This window comes from Saccopteryx leptura, chromosome 10 (assembly GCF_036850995.1).
Source record: "Saccopteryx leptura isolate mSacLep1 chromosome 10, mSacLep1_pri_phased_curated, whole genome shotgun sequence".
In the NCBI taxonomy this organism is placed as follows: domain Eukaryota; kingdom Metazoa; phylum Chordata; class Mammalia; order Chiroptera; family Emballonuridae; genus Saccopteryx; species Saccopteryx leptura.
Window position 1 is genome coordinate 75,168,654 of NC_089512.1, and position 21,271 is coordinate 75,189,924.

The following is a 21,271-nucleotide window of genomic DNA, read 5'->3' on the forward strand; positions in this document are numbered from 1 at the left end:
GTGACAGCTGCTACTTTGGCACAGGATCTTTCAGAATAAAAAGTAAAGAGTTCTACAAACTGTATCAGCAACAGCTTATTTATTCCAAATTGTAGCCAGCTGCAAAAATAAAAAGGTGATCGTAATAGATCAGATTGGAATGATTTTTCTCTCATGGTTTGTTGCTGGACTTGGGAAATCAACTGGAAAAGCAATTCTGAAGAACACAATGTCCCTGAGAACCATTCCCAAATCCCTCTTGCTCACCCAGCTTGCCTGTTTGTGGAAGCAGGCTATAAATCTAGGAGCAGTGGGAGTAGTCTCTGCAATTGTGAGAGGTTGTCAACTCAAAGACATCGCTGCTGTTTGCAGTGTGGTAGTGAAGAGCTTGGTCTTAGCCAAGCACAGATATTCAAGGTCCAGCCTTACCACTTGTCAGATGCATGACCTTGGGCAAGTCATTCAACCTCCATGAGCCTTAGTTGTCTCACCTGTCAAGTAGAGTTCAGATAAGCTATTTCATAGGGATGTTGTCTCTAAGGAATTAGTTATGGTATTAACAATGTGTGATATGCTTTGTACAATTCTTCTTACATGGTAATATTATCAATAAATAGTGGCGTTTATTTGGAGATGATGATAATCACCACCACCACAACCGTCATCACCATTATCATCAATGTTAAAAGAGAGTTAGGGGTGGTAGTAAACAACATTGAGACACCCATGGAAGTCAGAAGATTTGGATAGATCTCCAAGTTTGGAATTTACTGTACAGCTTTAAGTAACATTTAAGTTTCAGTGCTGATCTGTATAGAGGGAAATAAAAGTACTCTGGTTCTGCTTGTTACGGTGTTGTTGTGACAAGAGGATAATGATCATATCAATAATTGTCAATCATCACACACACTGAAGGAATTAACATAACCATCCCACTTTCTAATTTCTACCCTCATTTATGCTTGGCCTTGGGGGAAGGCAACTACCACTCCCAGCCCACATGCTCAAAAGCACAATATGAGTTGGTAGAGGGTAGTGGAATTGCTGTACATTTCCCGTTACTACCAAATTTAAATTGCCATTTGCTTTTTTGTCATATATTGTTTTTCATTCTAAGATAATAGAAACATCCATTTGCTATTCACATACTAGTCTTTTTTTTTTTTTTAACAGAGTCAGACAGACAGGAACTGAGAGATGAGAAGCATCAATCATTAGTTTTTTGTTGTAACACCTTAGTTGTTCATTGATTGCTTTCTCATATGTGCCTTGACCGTGGGGCTACAGCAGACTGAGTAACCCTTTGCTCAAGCCAGCGACCTTGGGTCCAAGCTGGTAAGCTTTGTTCAAACCAGATGTGCCCGTGCTCAAGCTGGGTCGGGGTCTCGAACCTGGGTCCTCCGCATCCCAGTCCAATGCTCTATCCATTGTGCCACTGCCTGGTTAGGTCATATATTAGTCTTTTTTATTTTATCATGTTAAGCATAATAAGACAAGTGTTTGCTTAAAGCAAAGTATAATCCCAAATAGTTCCTAAAAATCCATCAATATTAAAACAAAATATTACTTTACTGTCTTTCATTCAGACAAAAAACATACATAGGTAACACATAGCCACAGTCAACAAGAGTGGAGATAACCAGAGCGAAAGGCAGTGGGCATTAGGTGGAGGTGGACAAAGCAGGGCGCAGGAGCAGAGTGAGGTGTTGCTCGGCGGAGGGTGAATGAAGCAGTGTACAGATGACGTTTTGTTAAGTTGAGCACTTGAAACCTGTATGGTTTTGCAAACCAATGTTAGCCCAATAAATTCAATTAAAACACACACACACACACACACACACACACACACACAATATTAGACAATTGCAGGTTGAAATTCTACTTATTTCTCCTTAGGTCAGCAGCTCTCCAATTTCCATGTGTCTAAAAATCATTCGGGGACTTTAGTAAATGCAAATCCTGGCCCTAGGGCAGTGATGCTAACTGGGTAGGTCTGGAATTTCTTGGCATCTCCATTTTTAACAAGCTTCTTTTTTTTTTTTTTAAATAAATTTTTATTAATGGTAATGGGATGACATTAATAACTCAGGGTACATATATTCAAAGAAAACATGTCTAGGTTATTTTGTCATTAAATTATGTTGCATACCCCTTGCCCAAAGTCAGATTGTCCTCCGCCACCCTCTATCTAGTTCTCTGTGCCCCTCCCCCTCCCCCTAACTCTCTCCCTCCCTCCCTCCTGCGTCCTCCCTCCCCCCACCCCTGGTAACCACCACACTCTTGTCCATGTCTCTTAGTCTCGTTTTTATGTTCCACCAATGTATGGAATCATGTAGTTCTTGTTTTTTTCTGATTTACTTATTTCACTCCGTATAATGTTATCAAGATCCCACCACTTTGCTGTAAATGATCTGATGTCATCATTTCTTATGGCTGAGTAGTATTCCATAGTGTATATGTGCCACATCTTCTTTATCCAGTCTTCTATTGAAGGGCTTTTTGGTTGTTTCCATGTCTTGGCCACTGTGAACAGTGCTGCAATGAACATGGGGCTACATGTGTCTTTACGTATCAGTGTTTCTGAGGTTTTGGGGTATATACCCAGTAGAGGGATTGCTGGGTCATAAGGTAGTTCTATTTGCAGTTTTTTGAGGAACCACCATACTTTCCTCCATAATGGTTGTACTACTTTACAGTCCCACCAACAGTGGATGAGAGTTCCCTTTTCTCCGCAGCCTCTCCAACATTTGCTATTACCCGTCTTTTAACAAGCTTCTTAATGTGATACAAATACAGGTAGGAGCACACTGGAGAGAGCCCAAAGTCCCGGCTGGCGGCTGGCGCAGCCTCTGAGTGGCCGCAGCGGGAGCCCAGAACCGGAATGAAGACTGTGACTCCTGCCGAGGCGGCCTGAGTCTTGCCTCCTTGTTGTTTGACCTGTGGCTCCAGGAGAACTAGATTCATCTCCTGGCTGACCAAACGCCGTTCTCTCAGGAGTGGGTGGGGGTGGGGAAGCAGAGGGAACGCAGATCTCTACCCCGCAGCTGACACCAGCTTAAACCTGCATGGCCTATCATGGGTCTTCTGGCCATCTTCTCGATGGTTCCAGGGGACACAAAGAATGTTCCAACATTTCTCTGGTTCCATAAGAGAAGGAAACAGAGGTAGGGTTAATAAGACTGAGGATCAGGCAGTTAACAGTTTCCAGGGACAAGAAATGTGTAGAGATACGAGCGGGAGGCTTCCTCCAGACGTTCCGGGGCTGTGAATACAGCCGAATCCCTTTATTCTTTTCTAAAGCCACCTCAAAAAGTCTTTTTTTCTCTCGCTCTCTCTCACCTACCCCCATTTTAGAAATGCAAACAGATGTAAAGAAAAATGAGTTTTTATAACTTTGAAAAAAGCAATGGTTGCACTCAGGGTGTTGTTTCTTTCAGATAATGAGGTTCTGCCCGCCACAGTCGCCCATGCCTGCTCTGTAAAATCACACACAGTGTGACGGAGAATGCCATCCACGGCTCACTGAGCATTCCCTGATTCAGTCTCTGCCGCCGCCGCCTCCTTGCGGGAGCTCTGCAGAAACAACAGCGTTGGTTACATAACCTACCATTACTTTCAGTAAGCGCCCCAATGCTGGTCTTTAAAGCCTGGTAAGATTTTACTTAAATGGAACAAATATTAGAACAAGCCCTGTGAAGTTGAAAGAAAGAGAGCTGTACAAAGTGATTCTGTTGAATTTTTACGTTTCCTTCTGTTCTCTCTGAAGCAGCAGTGACGAGAACACTGGCAGCCTTTCCGTCCAAGGTCCAGTACGACTGTCCCCCTGAAAAGGAAATCTGTGTATTTCTATTTTCATATAATTAGAGGTCTAATTCTTAAGAAGCTTCAACGCAGTTTTCTCAGTTCGCTATGAGGACACTGAGGTTCAGAGAGGAACTCCGCTGGTCACTGCTTGTTTGTTGTCAGGTCCATGCTTGGCTCCCCTCCTGCTCTGCTCGGCATCTCTGGGGCCTGATTCCTTAAACAACGGTTTTCTAGTTAGGTTTGCCTGATGGAAGCTCTGGTGGGAGACAAGAGCAGGAGCAGGGAGAAGCCAGGCCATGTTCCTCTCTTTCTCCTGCTGCTGGGGCTGCCTCTCCAAGTGGCTGCAGCTTTTTCTTGTTTCCTGCTCCTCCTAGAAACCTCCTTTACCTGTGGTACCAGCTTCTACCACACAGGCCCCATCTTTTGATCTCATATGACTACCTCCTCCCTTTATGCCTTTTGTGCAGAGGTCAGTAAACTTATTTTTTTAAGGGCTGAGTAGTAAAAACTTTAGGTTTTAACAATCAACTGACAAAATCAAGGATATTTTGTAGGTAATTATATAATACTTAAAATACAATCATTTAAAGATTGTTAGCTTGTGAACGATATAAAATCGTAGGCAGTGGGCTGGCTGAGTTTGGCTCAAGCCTTGCTCTAGCCTTCAGGGTGGTGGTGGCTTCTGACAGGTGCTAACCTTTGGATTGCCTCTTGGTCTTCTTGCCGCTCATCAAAGCTCTGTCTACCCAGTTCCTTCCCTATATTCCTTTTAAAAATTAAGCCACCTATCATGAACTCTCTTTTCCTAAATGGACCCTGACCAACACAGACATGACTTGTTTATGTCCCCAACCTTGGACATCAGGCCTCCGCATCTGCTCTCTCATCTCCTGGAATATACCACTCTGGTATCTCCGAGGTGCCATCTCTCTCTCTCTCTCTCTCTCTCTCTCATTTCTTTCAGGTCTGCACTGCAATGTCACTCTATTAGGAGATTTCCCAGCCAGCTGATCTAAAACGGGCTTTTCCTGCTGGTCCCTTGATTTTCCTCCTGTCCTCTCAGCCTCGCCTCTGCCATTCCCTTTGCTCAGGATATTCTGTCCTCCCCTCTTTTGACTGGCTGACATGTCATCTCCTCAGGGAGCCCCTGCTGGAGCACTTTATATAACTGGGTGTCCTTTAACCCTCACCATCCCCACCAACACTTACTTTCCATCTCTGAACAATGTTCACCCTCTTCTTAGAAATGACCACTCCTGTGAGTGTGTGTGCCTGGGTCTTTACTGTCTTCTTCCCATCCCCATATGAAATATCACAAGGCAAGGGGCCATGTCCACTTTACCAACCAACATAAACCAAGTGCTTACATAGTTCAGGCCTTATACAGTGTAGGTGCCCAATAAATATTTGTTGAGAGAATGAATAAATGATCCAATATGGGTCATTCACTGATGTAGGAAAGATGATTAAAGAGTCTTTCCATTGTATTACAGGCCATTATTTGACCACCTATATCTCTCTGGCCCTCACCATTTTTGTTTACAATGAAGGTCTTTTAATATAAGGATCTAAGACCTCTGCCCTAAAGCTTTCTTGGTCAGCTTGTGTATGTGTGGTCTGCATTCCACGCCAAGGAGTTAATGCTTGTAGAAGCAGCTTTTGACCAATGGCCAACAAGAATAGGTAGATAGTTAACCCAGATTTGTCACTTGCCTAACAGAATTACTCTGAAGCAAGGTTCCCACAGTTTTGAGACGTCTCAGTTGCTTCTCTTGCCCACAGTGGTACCTGCCCATTAATCTATTCTTTATTGGCTTTCTTCCCTTCCCTGTCTTACTCCCCACACCTAACTGGTGCTTCCAGGGATTACCTGCCAAGAAAATTACAAATGTTTATCTCAGAATGTGCTTCCTGGAGAACCCAAGCCAAGATGTCTTTCTATCTAATTCTTCGCCACCATTCTTCTTTTGGGGAAGTATTGCAACAAAAGTGTTCCAAACTAGCAGTTACATAGGTTGGGTGGAGAACAGAATTTTTTTTTCCATTTAACCCATTCCACACCATCAGATATTTTGTTTCATTTTTTGTGATCTCTGCAGACATTCCCTACACATGATAACTCCTCCTTCCACTGCAATAATCTCCAAATAGGGCTGCCTTGTCTTTGGTCTACAGTTGAACTCTAGTGCCCGCTCCTGGCACTAGATTCTATTAATAGTATCAATAATCAGTATAATACAGCTGAGTGAACATTTGTGGTTTTTTTTTCTTTTCTTTTTTTTGTGAAAGAGACAGAGAGAGGGACAAATAAGGACAGACAGACAGGAAGAGAGAGAGATGAGAAGCATCAGTTCTTTGTTGTGGCACCTTAGTTGTTCATTGATTGCTTTCTCACATGTGCCTTGATTGGGGGGCTACAGCAGACCAAGTGACCCCTTGCTAAAGCCAGCAACCTTAGGCTCAAGCTGGTGAGCCTTGCTCAAACCAGATGAGCCTGCGCTCAAGCTGGCGACCTCAGGGTTTCGAACCTGGGTCCTTTTCGTACCAGTCCGACACTCTATCCACTGTGCCACCGCCTGGTCAGGCTTGAGTGAACATTTGATGTATGCCAGACTGTGTTACACAACTAACTTACATAACTTACTTGAACGGTCACAACCATAATTGAGAAAAGTGCTGCTATTTTCTTCTTACAATAAGGAAAGCTAACCCCAGGGAGGTTATAATTTGCTCGTCTACTAGGGGGTAGAGCTTGGATTTGAAGCCAGAGGTTTGGCTTGAGTTCCACCATTAGAATTTTGGCTCCACCTCCATAAAATGTCCCAAGCTTTCTGCCCATAGAATAACCAAGTCTCATCACACACAAAATTTATTTTAAGGCACAACATTAAAATAAGTTATTGTAGTAATGAAGTTTCTAAGATTTTAGCCAAAAAGAGTGAAGTCATTTGGTTATGAGAAACAAAAAACAAATGCTTAAAAGTAAATGCAAATGGAGCATTTCCTGAATGAAAGATATAAAAATTGCAGCCTTTAACATTTTTATTTTTCCCTGATTGGCCCTTATGGTAAAATAAAAAATAAAAGCCTGTTTACCATCATCACTGCTCTAGAGCATGGATCTGAGGGAAAACGCTTCCCCTTCCAGAGCCAGCATTGTATGGTAATGGCCTAAATGCTACCCTGGCGTCGACCTCCACCTGTCCCACATTCCAAACCAGCAGAGGGGACTGATACAGGGCCAGCGCTCCAGCCATAAAGAGAAGAACTCGGTGCAGCAGCACCCAGATGTGCAGCCCAGCTCGCTTCCTTACCCAGAAGCCCATTCTTCAAATTGCCTGTTTCCAGGGTCACAAGGACCAGACTCAGAGCTCCAGTCTCCAGTCCTTCTCATCTCAATCAACCACGGGAGACTCACACTGATGCCACTGAATGTTCTCCGTCCTGTCATTTTGGAGGTTTTCATCTTTCCATTAGTTTAATGAGAAAAAACAAAAGCAATAAACCTGATAATACCTTCAAGGCCAACCCAAATAAGCATTTAAGATAAGAGTTGAAGGCAAGTTAATAAATATAAGACAGTTAAATATGTACACTCCTTTTAATGTTTGCATATTGGGACAGAAAGAGTGGGGAAGCTCCCATTCTGAGGAAAAAAATGTAACATTTAACAATAAAGGGGTTATTTTTGTTATTTTGACAGTTATTTTGCTATTTAAGTCTGATTTTAATTACCCTTTCTTTATTATAAAAGTAAACATAATATACTAAAAGAGAACTTACTAAATGCTAGACCTTTGGTTAAGCATTTTCCATATATTGCTTTTTTAATACAACACTATTATGAAATAGATAACATTTTTTTCTGCTTTTTAGATAAGGAACAGAAATGGTAAGCAATTTTCTCAGCATCATACAGCTAAGCTAGTAAGTAGTAGCACTGTGGGGATTTGAACTCAGGTACTTTGTCTCTAGAGTTCAAACTATACTATGTTACCTCAGTACATTAGCAGTGTAAAAAAATCTAAAAAGCTTATTGTATGAAATCAGAAAAATAAGAGAAGTGTAAGAATATTTGAGTCACTCATAATCTTACCATCTAGGAATAAGTTAACATTTGCTGCAATGATCATGTTATAATATCTATAAATATGGTTTAGTTCTTGTTGTTTAGTATCTATCATCTATCTATCTATCTGGTCAGGCTTGAGTGAACATTTGATCTATCTATCTATCTATCTATCTATCTATCTATCTATCATCTATTATCTATCTATTCATCCATCCATCCATCCATCCATCCAACCATCCATCCATCCAACCATCCATCTGCCTACACTCCCACCCATTCCTCTATCCATTTTCTTTAATGTTGGTAATTCAAACAATGCTTGTATCTTAGGTTGAATTTCCCAGAAGCAAACCTTGGCAACAAAATTTGAGTGCAACTTGTTTTCAGAGGATTCATTCCTGGAAATACCAATATGGCAGTGGAGAATTGAGGCAGGAAAGGAAGAAAAGGTCATAAAAAGTGTGTTAATGACCCAGTTTCCATTGAGAGCAGTGTTATCCTGCTGGATAACTCTGGAGAATGATATGGAATCTGACTTAGGGTTGTGCCCATGAGGGATGGAGAATTTGGAATATTTATCCTGCAACTCATTTATCATCGGATGAGGGTTGCTCCAGGATAAATGAACTCCCCAGCATTTCTGGCCTGCCATGCATAATGACCAAGGAAGTTCCTATGGCTATAGACAGCACTTGAACTGTCATAAGGGTTTGTAGTTAAAGGTGTAGAAATAAATGACGAGGGACTAGGAGGGATGGGTAGCAATGGCAGTAGTAGCTTCAGCCAGCTAGGAACAAAGTCGGACTTATTACATATATACATAGAGTTTTATATTTTGCTTTCTCACCTAATGCAATGCCAGGAACACTTTACTTATATTTGAATGTTATGTAAGAAAATGACTTTCAGTGGTTGGCCTAGCATTTCATTTTATAGATATAATACAATTTACTTAACTGATTCCTTAGTTTGGGAGAATAATTTGTTTGTAATTTTGCAGGATTTAAAATAATCCAACAATAAATATCTTTTTACACACTGCTTCATTTCTTTAGGATAAATTAAATACAATTTGATAATTAACTAAAGCCATGATTACTAAGCCCATATCTCTAAGAATACTTGAAATTGACAGCAAACTTAATATTTTTTGTCCTGATGGGGTCTCAAGACAGGGAAATGACATAATAATACCTTTTCATCATGAATCTTGTTATTCTTTATGTTTAGTTCTCAAAGTATGGAAGACTTTTACACAATGAAAACCCTTATTACTGTCTAGCCATGGTAACAGGTTTATCACCATGTCATCAAATTACTTTTAGGAAGCAAGAGGGGAACACCCTCCCTATAAAAGGGTCATTAAGAAACTTGGGCTCTTTCTCCACAAACATCATCTCACACAGACTTAATGGAAAATGGTTAGAGTCCATAGAACTTTGCATTTTGCTTGTTTGAGGGAAAACATACCTAATTCTATTTCCCATTCAGTAGTCTGGCATGCTTTTCATCCTACTGAAATATCTTATAAAAGTCCTTAATGGCCACCATTAAATCCATCCAGTGGCCTTGTCCTAGTTTTTACTCCTTTACTTCTTTGAAGTGCTGAGTGGTATCACTAGTGAAGATTTCTAACCTTCTGTGGAGGCTTTACTTCCCAGGTTGTCCCACTCTTGTTCATTTGGCTGTCTTTGACCCCCTGAGGATCTCCTCTTCTTCACTTCTCCTAAGTGTAGGTGCCCCTAGAGCTTAGGCCTGTGCCCCCTCCAGCTCTTTCATCTGAGTGATGGTGCCTGTCCCAGGCTTCCGTTTCAGAGCGTGGAGCGGACTCTCAGAGCTCCATTCATTTTCACTGCTCTCTTCTTATATGATGTGACAATAAAACTTCCTGACGGGAAACAACTCAAACTCTACATGATGACATCCAAATGTGTACTCTCTATTTCAAAACAGTTTTCCTTATTATTCTCTTTTTGTAATCTGTAACTCTTTCTCCCTAGTCAACACTTTGAAATTCCTAGTTTTCTAAAATCTTGCCAAAAAACTACCTATCCCGCTTTATCACCTTTCTCCATTATATTTTTTTGCTCCACTCAACATGCTTCCAACAGACTGTACATGGGTTTCTTCTGTTTTTATTCAAATTACTAGAATATAGGAAATCCAGAAGTTTGGATTTGATTTTCTATGTGATGTTGACCAAATTTCTCTCAGCTTAGTCATCTCAATCAGAATAATAGCAATCCCTTTCACAGAGGTGGTATAATGGGAACATAATGTGTTTGGCACATTACAGTCTCACAATAAGTTTTGCATAACTATTCATTCATTCATCACTATGATGCTTCAAAACTAAAATGTGCCATGAAAACTTTGTTCCCATGGTCCCAGCACTCTCTGCTCTAACCTCCTCTGTCTTTCACATCTTTCATGGATCAGGTATTAATGCAAACTGTTTGTTGGCACTTTATAAGTAGGCTTTCTCTAAATATATTAAATTTCTTAAAATAAGAAACCCTATTCAGTAGATTAGAGCAGTGGTTCCCAACCTTTTTTGGGCCACGGACCAGTTTAATGTCAGAAAATATTTCACGGACTGGCCTTTAGGGTGGGATGGATAAATGTATCACGTGACCAAGACAAGTGTAATAATGAGTCTTAGACAGATGTAACAGTCATTTTTTAAATGACTGTTAATTTAATCTAGTCATTTTTAAAAAATAAAACATCGTTCAGACTTAAATATAAATAAAACAGAAATAATGTAAGTTATTTATTCTTTCTCTGCAGATTGGTACCAAATGGCCCACGGACCGGTACCGGTCTGCGGCCTGGGGGTTGGGGACCACTGAGTTAGAGCATTGTCCTGAAGTGCAGAGGATGCCGGTTCGATCCTCAGTCAGGGCATATACAGGAACAGATCAATGTCCCGTCCCCCCCACCTGTTCTCTCTAAAATCAATAGACATTTTAAAAAAGAAACTCTACTCCAGACTTCTGTGTATAAAGGAAGTGCTAAAAATATTAAGGTGACCAATTGTCTTTCTTTAGGGAGGACAGTCCTTCTATTGTAACTTCTGTCCTCCCTCAAAAAGTATCTTCCTACATGTCCTCCTTTTTGATATTGAAAGACTAATCTGTAAATGTCCATATTCGATCTATGCAGAGTTGATCCATTGCGTGTGATGTGACATATTTGTATTTGACATGCCAATTCGCCAAGGGTCAGTGCAGTGTGGCAAGATGCGATTATGAGACACATGTGCTCCGCATAGGAGACCTTGAGAGAGCATGTGATATACTGAGTGCACAACTGGCTTTATGTACTTCTTACTGAAACACGACATGGTACATACGACATTGACTCACGATTATTTCTTTCTCAGTGAATATTCATAGACAGGTAAGCACAATTCATGTAAAGTTCAATATAAAGGATATTTCTTGTTCAGATATTTCCAATATATTGTTATAAGATGATACATTGACAAAAATATTCATTCAATGGAATGAATTCATTTAGACAATATTATCTAAATGAGTACTTTTTTCTTACAATTATTATTAAAAATTAATAGGCATGTAAGCATAAGTACAATATAAAATATCACAAATGTTTTATTATGCATTTATCATATTATAGTATATTATTGTTTCAGTGAATATAATGTTTCTTTTATTTACAATACTATTTTCTTCGATTTATTTTTGTCCTCCTTTTCATTGTAAAAAAGTTGGTCACCTTAAAAATACTGAATCCAGAGCTCACTCCCTCCATTCTGAAAAAGTTTTTACAAAATTTGTACATTCTAGTAGATGAGAAAACAGCTAAGTATTACTTGTTCATTTTAAACATAAATCAAAAGGAAGATCAGGTGACAGATGATTCACTCCCATAGTTAAATGATACATTGCTGAATGAAAATTTCTTTTGATATGAGTAAAAATTACGTACATGTCATGGTGTGAAGGAGTTACATACTTTGGCATATTAGAAGCAGCACATCAATATTTTGTAAAATTATCTAGCATTCTCTAAATTGACATTATTCTACATCTGGTAATCTGATAAAAAAAAAGTTAAGTAGCTTCTTTTGATGTCATTTACAGATCACAGTAGTTTCTACTTATCGGAAGTTCTGCTTTTCACACTTCAGTTACTTGTAGCCAACCAAGGTCTGAAAATATTAAATGGAAAATTCTAGAAATAAATAATTCATAAGTTTTTTGTGTGCTGCTCTAGGTAGCATGATGAAATCTCATCATTTCTGTCCTGCCCAATGTGCAAATCACTACTTTGTCCAGCATCTCCACGCCGTCAGTGCTCCCAGCTACTTAGTAGCCGACTTGGTTGATAGACCAACTGTAGTGGTATTGCAGTGCTTGCATTCAAATCACCCTCACTTTACTTACTAATGCCTCACTCATCTCACTTCACCTCCCCACATGGGCATTTTATTGCCACACCTCACAAGAAGGGGGAGCACAATGTAACTCATGTAACTTTTATTACAGTACATTGTTATAATTATCCTATTTTATATCTAGCTAATGTATATATAGAAAAACATAATATTTACAGGGTCTGATAGTATCTGAACTTTCATGAATCTACTGAGGGTCTTGGGACATATCCCCTGAGGATAAGGGGGAGCTATTGTAATTGTTTCTGTTCAAATAACTTGCAATTAGAGTTTGCTGTTTTCCTTGTGTTTGCAATAAACTGATTAGTTAGAAGCTGCTGAATGCTTTTATTTTATTTCTAAGATTATAATCCAGTCATTGGCATTGGCTTATGAAGTTTTGGGAGAAAGTAACTTCTTAATGATTTACACCACCAGCATTTTGTTAACCCAACTTCTTCTGAAACTAATGACTTCAAAATAATCTGTATAAATTCTAGATGTTGTTTACTACTCAAATCTTCCCCAAGAAGATAATGACACAACATTTTAAAACATCCAAATGTATAATTGAAATTGCGACTCCAGTACAACTGAGCCTCTTGGAATAGTATGTGTATCTCCCAGAAGGGCAGGAATGGGACTAAATTGCAAGGCACTCTGGGGGTGAGTAGGCAGCCCCTGAATAGGAGACAGTAACTGTTGTGCAGATGTGGTAAGCACTGTTGCAAATCTTTCTTGCTTTCTTCTTGAATAGTGGTTTTAAATAGCTTCCAGGAGACCTAGGATTCTGAAGAGATTTTATAGGAGCGGTGCAGTGGGGTGGGGTGGAGGTGAGGGGACATATGGGGGGGCAATGCGTGTGTCAGGGAAAGGGCTGAGAAAGACCAGCTGGATGCTTCAAGTCCCTTTCTTCCCCTGCTCCAATTTTCTCAATGACTCATACCTGTTTTCTATATAGACCTTCTGAGCAAGATAATGTTTGAAATCTGTTTCAGAACCCAAGTAAAATTCTTTCAAATGAATGGGCCACTATACTTATGGATGGTAATAAATATTTTCATATAACTTATTAGTTGCCTTTAATTGGGCCAGTAACATGTCCTAGGAAAAAAATGAAGAAGGTCAGTGCTAGAAAGTGTTTTTTTTATTGAACGGTTTTTTCAAATTAAATTCAAATATTTAATTTCAAAGACTGCATGAAATCAAATACCTGTATTACCCTGCTCTCCATCGCAACCTAGCCCAGACACTGGTCTCCTACTTTGACAGGTCACTCAATTGGTCTCTTGCAGTTTGAGAGACAGACAGAGAGACCTGAGCTCCATGTTTAACTCTATATTTTAAGGGTTTGACTTTCAAGCCATCTGCTCCTATCACATCACTTGAAGGGAAATCCCTGTAGAAGGCAATGCAGACCTCATAATTCCATGAGTAATGTTGCTAAGCACCCCATCCCTGCTGCCCAAACAGTGGCATTTCTTATCTCCGATCCTAGAGCTCAGATATTAGCAATTCTTATATCCCACCCTAGATCCTGTATGTTGATCAGTGAGCCTGTATTGGCTTGACCATTCTCTGAGGAAGCCAAGGAGTTCATTCAGAACTGCAGAAGTGTCAAGGCCCACCTCCACCTCCAGCAGCACAGGGAACTCCTCTTACCAAATTACCAGGAGTTCTTTAATATTTGTTTAATTTATTTTAGTTTGCTTCATTAACTAATTAATCTGAACTCTGGATTCTCTTATTAGTTAGGAGAGTATGTACTTGAGCAGAGGTGTTTGCAACTTTTATCAGTTTTACTCTTAAAAACTGTTATGTACAAACTATTTAGTATAAATGTCACTTCCCTGGATTCACTGCCTAGGAACTGAGGCACTTCTGTTTGGGGTTAGGAAAAGTTCGGTAGATCAGTATATTAAGGGTGTGTTTCTTGATGCACACATTCCTCTGAGATGCCGAGTGAGAAAGGATTTCTGTGGCCGGACATATTTTGGAAACATTGTGCTTTTCTCAGTGATTCCAAGTATGCATTAGAAGGGTGGAATGCTAAGAAGTTTTCTTAAACTTACTTGATTATATAATTTTTAAATTCTTCCTCTTTCCCTTTGTCCTCCCTCCTCTTTTCTTCCTTCCTTTCTTTTTAGAAACATTAAATATCTAGGGCTCCATGAGAAAGATTTTGGAAGACACTGCATTTACCTGTCAATTTCTATTTTCTCTGTAATTCCAGAGTCAGCACAGGTGATCACTCAATACATGATTGTAAAGTTGTCGTAAACAAGAGAGTGTATTAATAAGATGACACAATTGTATTGAAAGTTGTTTTTAAAAATCATACCAGTTATCGGGTGTCAATAATTTGGGAGTTTTACAGAAATAAATTATTTCAAAATTTAATTAATCCACATTGGATATGGATCAAAATCACAACATGTCTGACTGGGGACAAGCCCTGGTACTATTTTATAGATAAGGTATTATCTTTTAGACTGAATTTAAAAGATATTGAAAGAATTACCTTGAGCAAATGAAGTATAGCAATAAATACATGAGTTTTGGTCTCAATCCAGTGAGCTCAAACCTTAACTCTGCCATTTACTGGCCAAGGGAATGTGAACAAACTGTGTCTCAGTTTCCTCATTTTTAAATGGTGATGGTAATTGTGTGCCTCTCAAATTCATTGTGAGGACTAAGTGAGACAAGTAAACAGCAAGTAAAGTGTCTGGCAAATGAAAATAATATTAGATATTAATATTGTTAAATATATTATCAACCCAAATTTCATAGTCAATATGAAATTAGAAGTGGCACTAGTCTTATTTGGAAGTTGGGAGACCTTAAGATTAGAAACATGGGTGTAACTAAGGTCTCCATGTTGATAGTCCCCAATACTGGGCCACTTGTATCATTTTATTGGAGGACAGTACATTCTAGTTTGAAGGTACAACTTACATATCTTCCCAGAAAGGGGTAGGTGGGCCTTTTACTTGTTTGAGTATTTGGGGATCTCAGGCAGAATTCTTGGTGTTTATCTAAAAGTCCCTGGGAGATGACATTAGGTTTTGAGAAGTGATAGAAGGAAGATAGTGCCCTCTCTGCGGGGCCAGCAAGCACGAGCCGCTATGCTTACCGGAATGGGTAGGCAAACGCTATGTCAATGCTCAGGTTACTGTCCGTCTTGTTGACGCAGTCCACACTCAGCCGCAGGCCACCGGAATAACCACCGCATGTTGCAAATGCAAAGATTGCAAAAAGCTGTGAAGAATGAAAAGAGAGAGAGAGAAAGAGAGAGAGAGAGAGAGAGAGAGAGAGAGAGAGAAGGAAATGTTAGAGTGATGCTGATCAAGCAAGAAATGTCAATAAGAGCTTACAGGTGGATTGAGAGAGGTATGGCTCTTCTAAAGCGCAGTGCCATGTTTGGTTCAGGTTGGAAGGCAGAGGATGGGGAATGGGGTCTAAAAAATAACCTGGCAAGCTGGACTCGTTTTGCTTTGAGATAGAGTAAACAAAGCAACAAAGTGTCTGTGCATGAGTGTGTAAAGAGCTGTCACACCTCAGAAGACAGAGATGTAATCTCACATCAAAGGCCTGGAGGCTACATGCACGTGAGCTTCATGATAACTATCTCCAGGTGGGAAGAATTTGGGGTGTCTCCTCGCTTTCTTCTTTCTGTTTATCTGGATTTTTCTGCAATAAAGATGTTTGTCTTTGAAATAAATAGATTACTAAGAAGGTGTGATCAGAGAATTTTAGACCTAAAGGGCTGAGGATGAGTAGGTAAGTATCTGAGAGGTGCCAATTCAGAGCACAAGATCTCAGTGTATATGAGCCTCAAGTCACCCTTGATGGTGACCTCTCTATGTGAGATCATCTTTCTAAGTCAACTATTAAAAGGTTCAACTGGTTACCAATTAATGTCATGGGCTAGCCTAGTATAGAACATGGATCTGTGGGAATCAGGCACTGACAATTAGAAGCAGAAGCTCAAAAATGTCTTCAAGAAAGAAGATGCCGCCTGACCTGTGGTGGCTCACTGGGTGGAGTGTCAGCCTGGAATGCTGAGGTCGCCGGTTCAAAACCTGGGCCTGCCTGGTCAAGGCACATGTGGGAGTTGATGCTTCCTGTTCCTCCCCACCTTCTCTCTCTCTCTCTCTCTCCTCACTAAAATAAATAAAATTTTAAAAAAAAAGAAAGAAAGAAAGAAAGAAGATGCCTCTGGGAGGGTGGGCACAGCCATAGATGGCATATAAGAAAATGCTAAATTTGTCCACTTAGTGTAGCTAAATTCAAAAGAATTCCCACCTGACCTGTGGTGGTGCAGTGGATAAAGCATCAACCTGAAATGCTGAGGTTGCTGGTTCAAAACCCTGGGCTTGCTTGTTCAAGGCACATATGGGAGTTGATGCTTCCTGCTCCTCCCCCTCTCCTCTCTCTCTCTTTCTCTCTACTCTCTCTCTCTCTAAAAATGAATAAATAAAATCTAAAAAAAAAGAATTTCCTTGTTATTTCCAAAGAAAGTCAATTAACTGCACTTAACACTGACCCATGCTGTAATATCTCTATTTTCTTTTCACTTTTTAAATTCAGCTTCTTGCAGTAGCTTTGGGTCCCTGTCAGGAACCCAAGCTCACTTTACATAGCTGGAGGAGTTATTGCTTCCTCATAGTAACTATAAGCATGCAGGCTCTGAAATGTGACCTTGGCATTGGTGCTTAGTTTTCTCATGCCTTGGTTTTCTCATCAATAAAATAGCACTGATAAAATGTCCCCTGGGTTGTTTTGCTGTCATGACGTGAGTTCCACAGTTACTGTAGACAAGAAGGCTTCTGGAGCTGGCAATGTCACCAGGTCTGTACCAAAAGTTCAGAAGGCAAAATAAATATTATTCATAACACCTAATATATCAAGAAGAGCCCGAGAAGCAGTGGTGGGATTCATTCGGTTCACACCAGTTCAGCAGAACCGATACCTAATTTTTCATTGAGTTCAGTGAACCAGTTGTTAAAATGGTAATCAGGGTTCTCTCTAAGGTAGGCAGTTGGGCAGCCACCTAATGTGGAAATTACAAATTTACATTCCTTACTCTTTTTAAACGTTCATCTGCGCAACAGAGTATTCTAAGCGCGTGCCTATAAGTCATGTTCATTCTGTCCATAGTTGGAAAAAATTGCAAGTGAGGTTGCCAATCAAGAAGCAATATGGAAATATCTTGAATAACAGTTTTATTTTTTGTCAGGTATTATTTAATATTTTTTCATTAATATTTTAAAACTCTTCTAACATAACCTAGTTTTGTGTACTTCTTTTATTGTTCTTATTTAAGTATGAACTGCATGAAATAATAAACTACTTTTTGGTATCGTTTTCTTATACTTAAAACAAATATTAGGACAGAGAACTGGTTGTTAAATTATTTGAATCCCATCACTGCTCAGAACTGTTTGTCCCAAGTGACCATTTATTTATTTATTTATTCATTCATTGGGGGGGGGGGAGAGAAAGAAAGAAAGGGAGGAGCAGGAAGCATCAACTCCCATATGTGCCTTGACCAGGCAAGCCCAGGGTTTTGAACCGGCGACCTCAGTATTTTCCAGGTTGACGCTTTATCCACTGCGCCACCGCAGGTCAAGCGACCATTTAACTTTAAATAATTTTATTTATTTATTCATTTTAGAGAGGAGAGAGAGAAGGGGAGAGAGAGAGAGAGAGAGAGAGAGAGAGAGAGAGAGAGGAGGGAGGAGCAGGAAGCATCAACTCCCATATGTGCCTTGACCAGGCAGGTCCAGGGTTTCAAGCTGGCAACCTCAGTGTTTCCAGGTTGACACTTTATCCACTGCACCACCACAGGTCAGGCCGTGACCATTTAACTTTAATAGGAAAAGACTGGTTAATGATAAAACCTTCATGGTAAAAGTAATATTTTGTGGATCCTTTTTGTGTACATAGCTGTTTAAAGTTTTTAGTTTTTAAAATCAGTGTTTTAACAAAAATAATTTGTTCAAAAAAATATAGCAGAGCCTGACCAGGCAGTGGTGCAGTGGATAGAGCATTGGACTGCGACATGGAGGACCCAGCTTCGAAACCCAGAGGTCGCCAGCTCACCAGCTTGGGCACAGGGTTGCTGGCTTGAGTGTGGGATTATAGATATGACCTCATGGTTGCTGGCTTGAGCCCAAGGTTGCTGGCTTGAGCAAGGGGCCACTTGCTCTGCTGTAGCCCCCGCACCCTGCATCAAGGCACATATGAGAAAGCAATCAATGAACAACTAAGGTGCTGCAACAAAGAATTGATGCTTCTCATCTCTCTCTCCTCCTGTCTGTCTGTTCCTATCTGTCCTCTCTCTGTCTCTCTCTCTGTCTGATATATATATATCATATTTTTTGCTCCATAAGACACACTTTTTTCCCCCAAAAGTGGAGGGGAAAATGCTCATGCGTCTTACGGAGTGAATGTTCATTTTTTTTTTTAGCTGCTGTGGGTTCCTGGACAACTAGAAGAGTATTTGAACATTAAAGTCTCTTCTCATTTGTTAATAACAGTGCTAATGGTTGTTAATATTGTTGTTGAGTTAACATTGTTGAAATATTATTGTGGTATATTTTATTAAATATTTTAAAACACCATTTGGTTCAGAATATTTTTTTTCTTATTTTTCTCCTTAAAACCCTAGGTGCATTTTAGGTCAAGTGCGTCTTATGGAATGAAAAATACAGTATACATACAGCAGATATGTAAGAGCAAACTGGGTTTATATGTCTTAATGTTTGCAATACATTTAGAACACATCCTGGCACAGAACAAGCACTCAGTACAGGTTATTGAATGTTATTACTGTAAATAGATGTGGATGGCTTCTAGGTAAGATGTTACAGGATATAAAATCAGACATTCAGACTTAGCCACTGACTCAAATCTATAAGACCATCGGCCCCAGTGAACTAACATCCACACAGTGCAGAAAAAGCTGATCATATTTTCTTTGTCTGCGTTTATTCCTTGTTTGACTCGCCAGTGGGGACTTGAGGAGGCATTCAGAAGCTACTCCACCCACTCTGCAGTCTGGGGATGGTGCACGCAGCACGTCAGGCTGAGGGGAGGATGATCTTTATTCCTCTGGCATGACTTTGCTTACTTCTCAGGACAAAATACTCTTTCTTCCAGCTCTTTGTATCAGTAGGAATAAAGAGAAAGTGATTTGAATTGTTCAGTATTTCACTCTAGATTTCATCATGTAATACTGGATGCCTCAGCCCTCTATGCCATGTCATAGTGGAATTTTGGCAAGTCTTCTCCCAAGAGAAGGAATGGAGTAACGGAACTCAAAGCCCTGTGGTCTACGGAGGTAGCTCCTTCCCTGTTCAAGCTCACACACCTGGAGGACAGAGAAAACTCCTGAGTCAATGAGAGACTGAAACGAGATGAAGTATATTTGTGGCAACCCCTCTCAATTCTCGCAGGTTTGCGTGGTATGTACACACACGCACTTCTCTGGTAGCATTATATTCCTCTCTTTAAGATGGGGCAGAATAGCATAATGCCTTCCAACAGGTTCATGTAAAAAAAATCCTTGAAACATTAAGTGTAATGAGTTAGAGGATGCAAAAAGAAATTCCAGCACTTAGTGGCTACAGAGAAATTACCTTTGGTATTTTACCTTATTTTAAAGTACTTTATATAGAGTAAGATATTAATAATACTACCATGGAGGGAAGTTAAGATGGAATAGTTATGTATTTAACAGTTCAAATGTTAGATGCACAGAAGAAAGGCCTCAGACTATTGAAACTATGCAATTCAATATTGTTTTAACTTCTACTGAATTCTTAAAACACCACATTGTACAAGAGTTAAATATGATGCCCTTGGGCTTTCTGGGTAACTTTCTGATTTCCCCACAGTCCTCACTGATTAAAGGGAAATCACACTGTGTGACCAATATCAAATCAATAATATGATGAGGTGAGGATTAAAAGATAATATCCGTATAACACTGGCAGAGTTGGGTTTTGCTGAGTGAATAACATATTACTGGAATGGTAGATTCCATATTTGGGAGAGTGAAATCAACTCCTTCAGAATGTATTAGCCAAGGGCCTCATCCTATAGTTAGAGTACATCAAGACAAGTAATGAGAGGGGACTTGAAAGCTCTTTGTGGGGAGGGTCAAAATTCTCTTGGTGTTGTAGGGAAATATGGAGTAGGAGGAAACGTTGGAAATCCTTCTACCAATTTTCCTCCCAGATGTCTGCCCAACCACCCTACCCTAGGTAGTAAGTGGAACAGTATAGAATCAGGCAGATCTGAGCTTGTATCCAGTTCCTAGCTATCTGACACTGAGCAAGTTCTTTAATGTCTCCAAACCTCAGTTCGTACACCTACCAAATCAGGACCCATTCACGGTTCATTCAGCGTATGTTTAATGGGCATTTACTAGGTGACAGCTGAGAGGCAACAGAAACATCACAGGGAAAAGACAAAGAAGATCCCTGCCTACTATGGAGCTGGATGCAGGAGACAGAACCTAAAAGAACAAACAAATAAAGTAATAACAAATTGTGATACATATTTTGAGGCGAAGCTCTCCTAAACAGAAATTTTACCACAGGATGTCACATTTAAGCTAAGACCTTGAGAATGACTGAGAGGAAGTCATGCAAAAAGGGGTTAGGGGTGGAGGAAAGTGCTCTGGGCAGAGGAAACAGTGCAGGTGGAAGCCCAGGGGAAGAAAAGCTCAACAAGTTCTAAGAGCCAGTGGAAGGTCAATGTGACAAATGGATGGTGAAAGAAGTGGAAAATAGTAGTATATACTTCACATGTGTTTGTGTCCATTAGCTGAGAGAACACATGTATTGCAGTAGGTTCATAGCTTTCCATAAGCCTTAAAACTGCTACTACACTATTGAAGAAACTGGGAACTGGAGAGGAAAATTCACTTGCCCCAGCTCAACTAGAACACTATTAAAACTAGATCTCTGTCTTTAGACTTACTGAGTCAGCATTCTTCTAATTAG

At 40.0% G+C, this 21,271-nt stretch overlaps 1 protein-coding gene across 4 annotated transcripts in view; it reads right to left on the bottom strand.

Annotated features, from left to right (window-relative positions):
- The window catches only part of SYNPR (synaptoporin), a 396,296-nt gene that overhangs the window by 119,595 nt on the left and 255,430 nt on the right, over window positions 1-21,271 (bottom strand). For all 4 annotated transcript variants that reach the window (XM_066351444.1, XM_066351447.1, XM_066351446.1 and 1 more), the window contains one exon: window positions 15,391-15,515. In XM_066351444.1, the coding sequence (XP_066207541.1) occupies window positions 15,391-15,515 (125 nt within the window). The remainder of the gene's footprint in view (window positions 1-15,390; window positions 15,516-21,271) is intronic.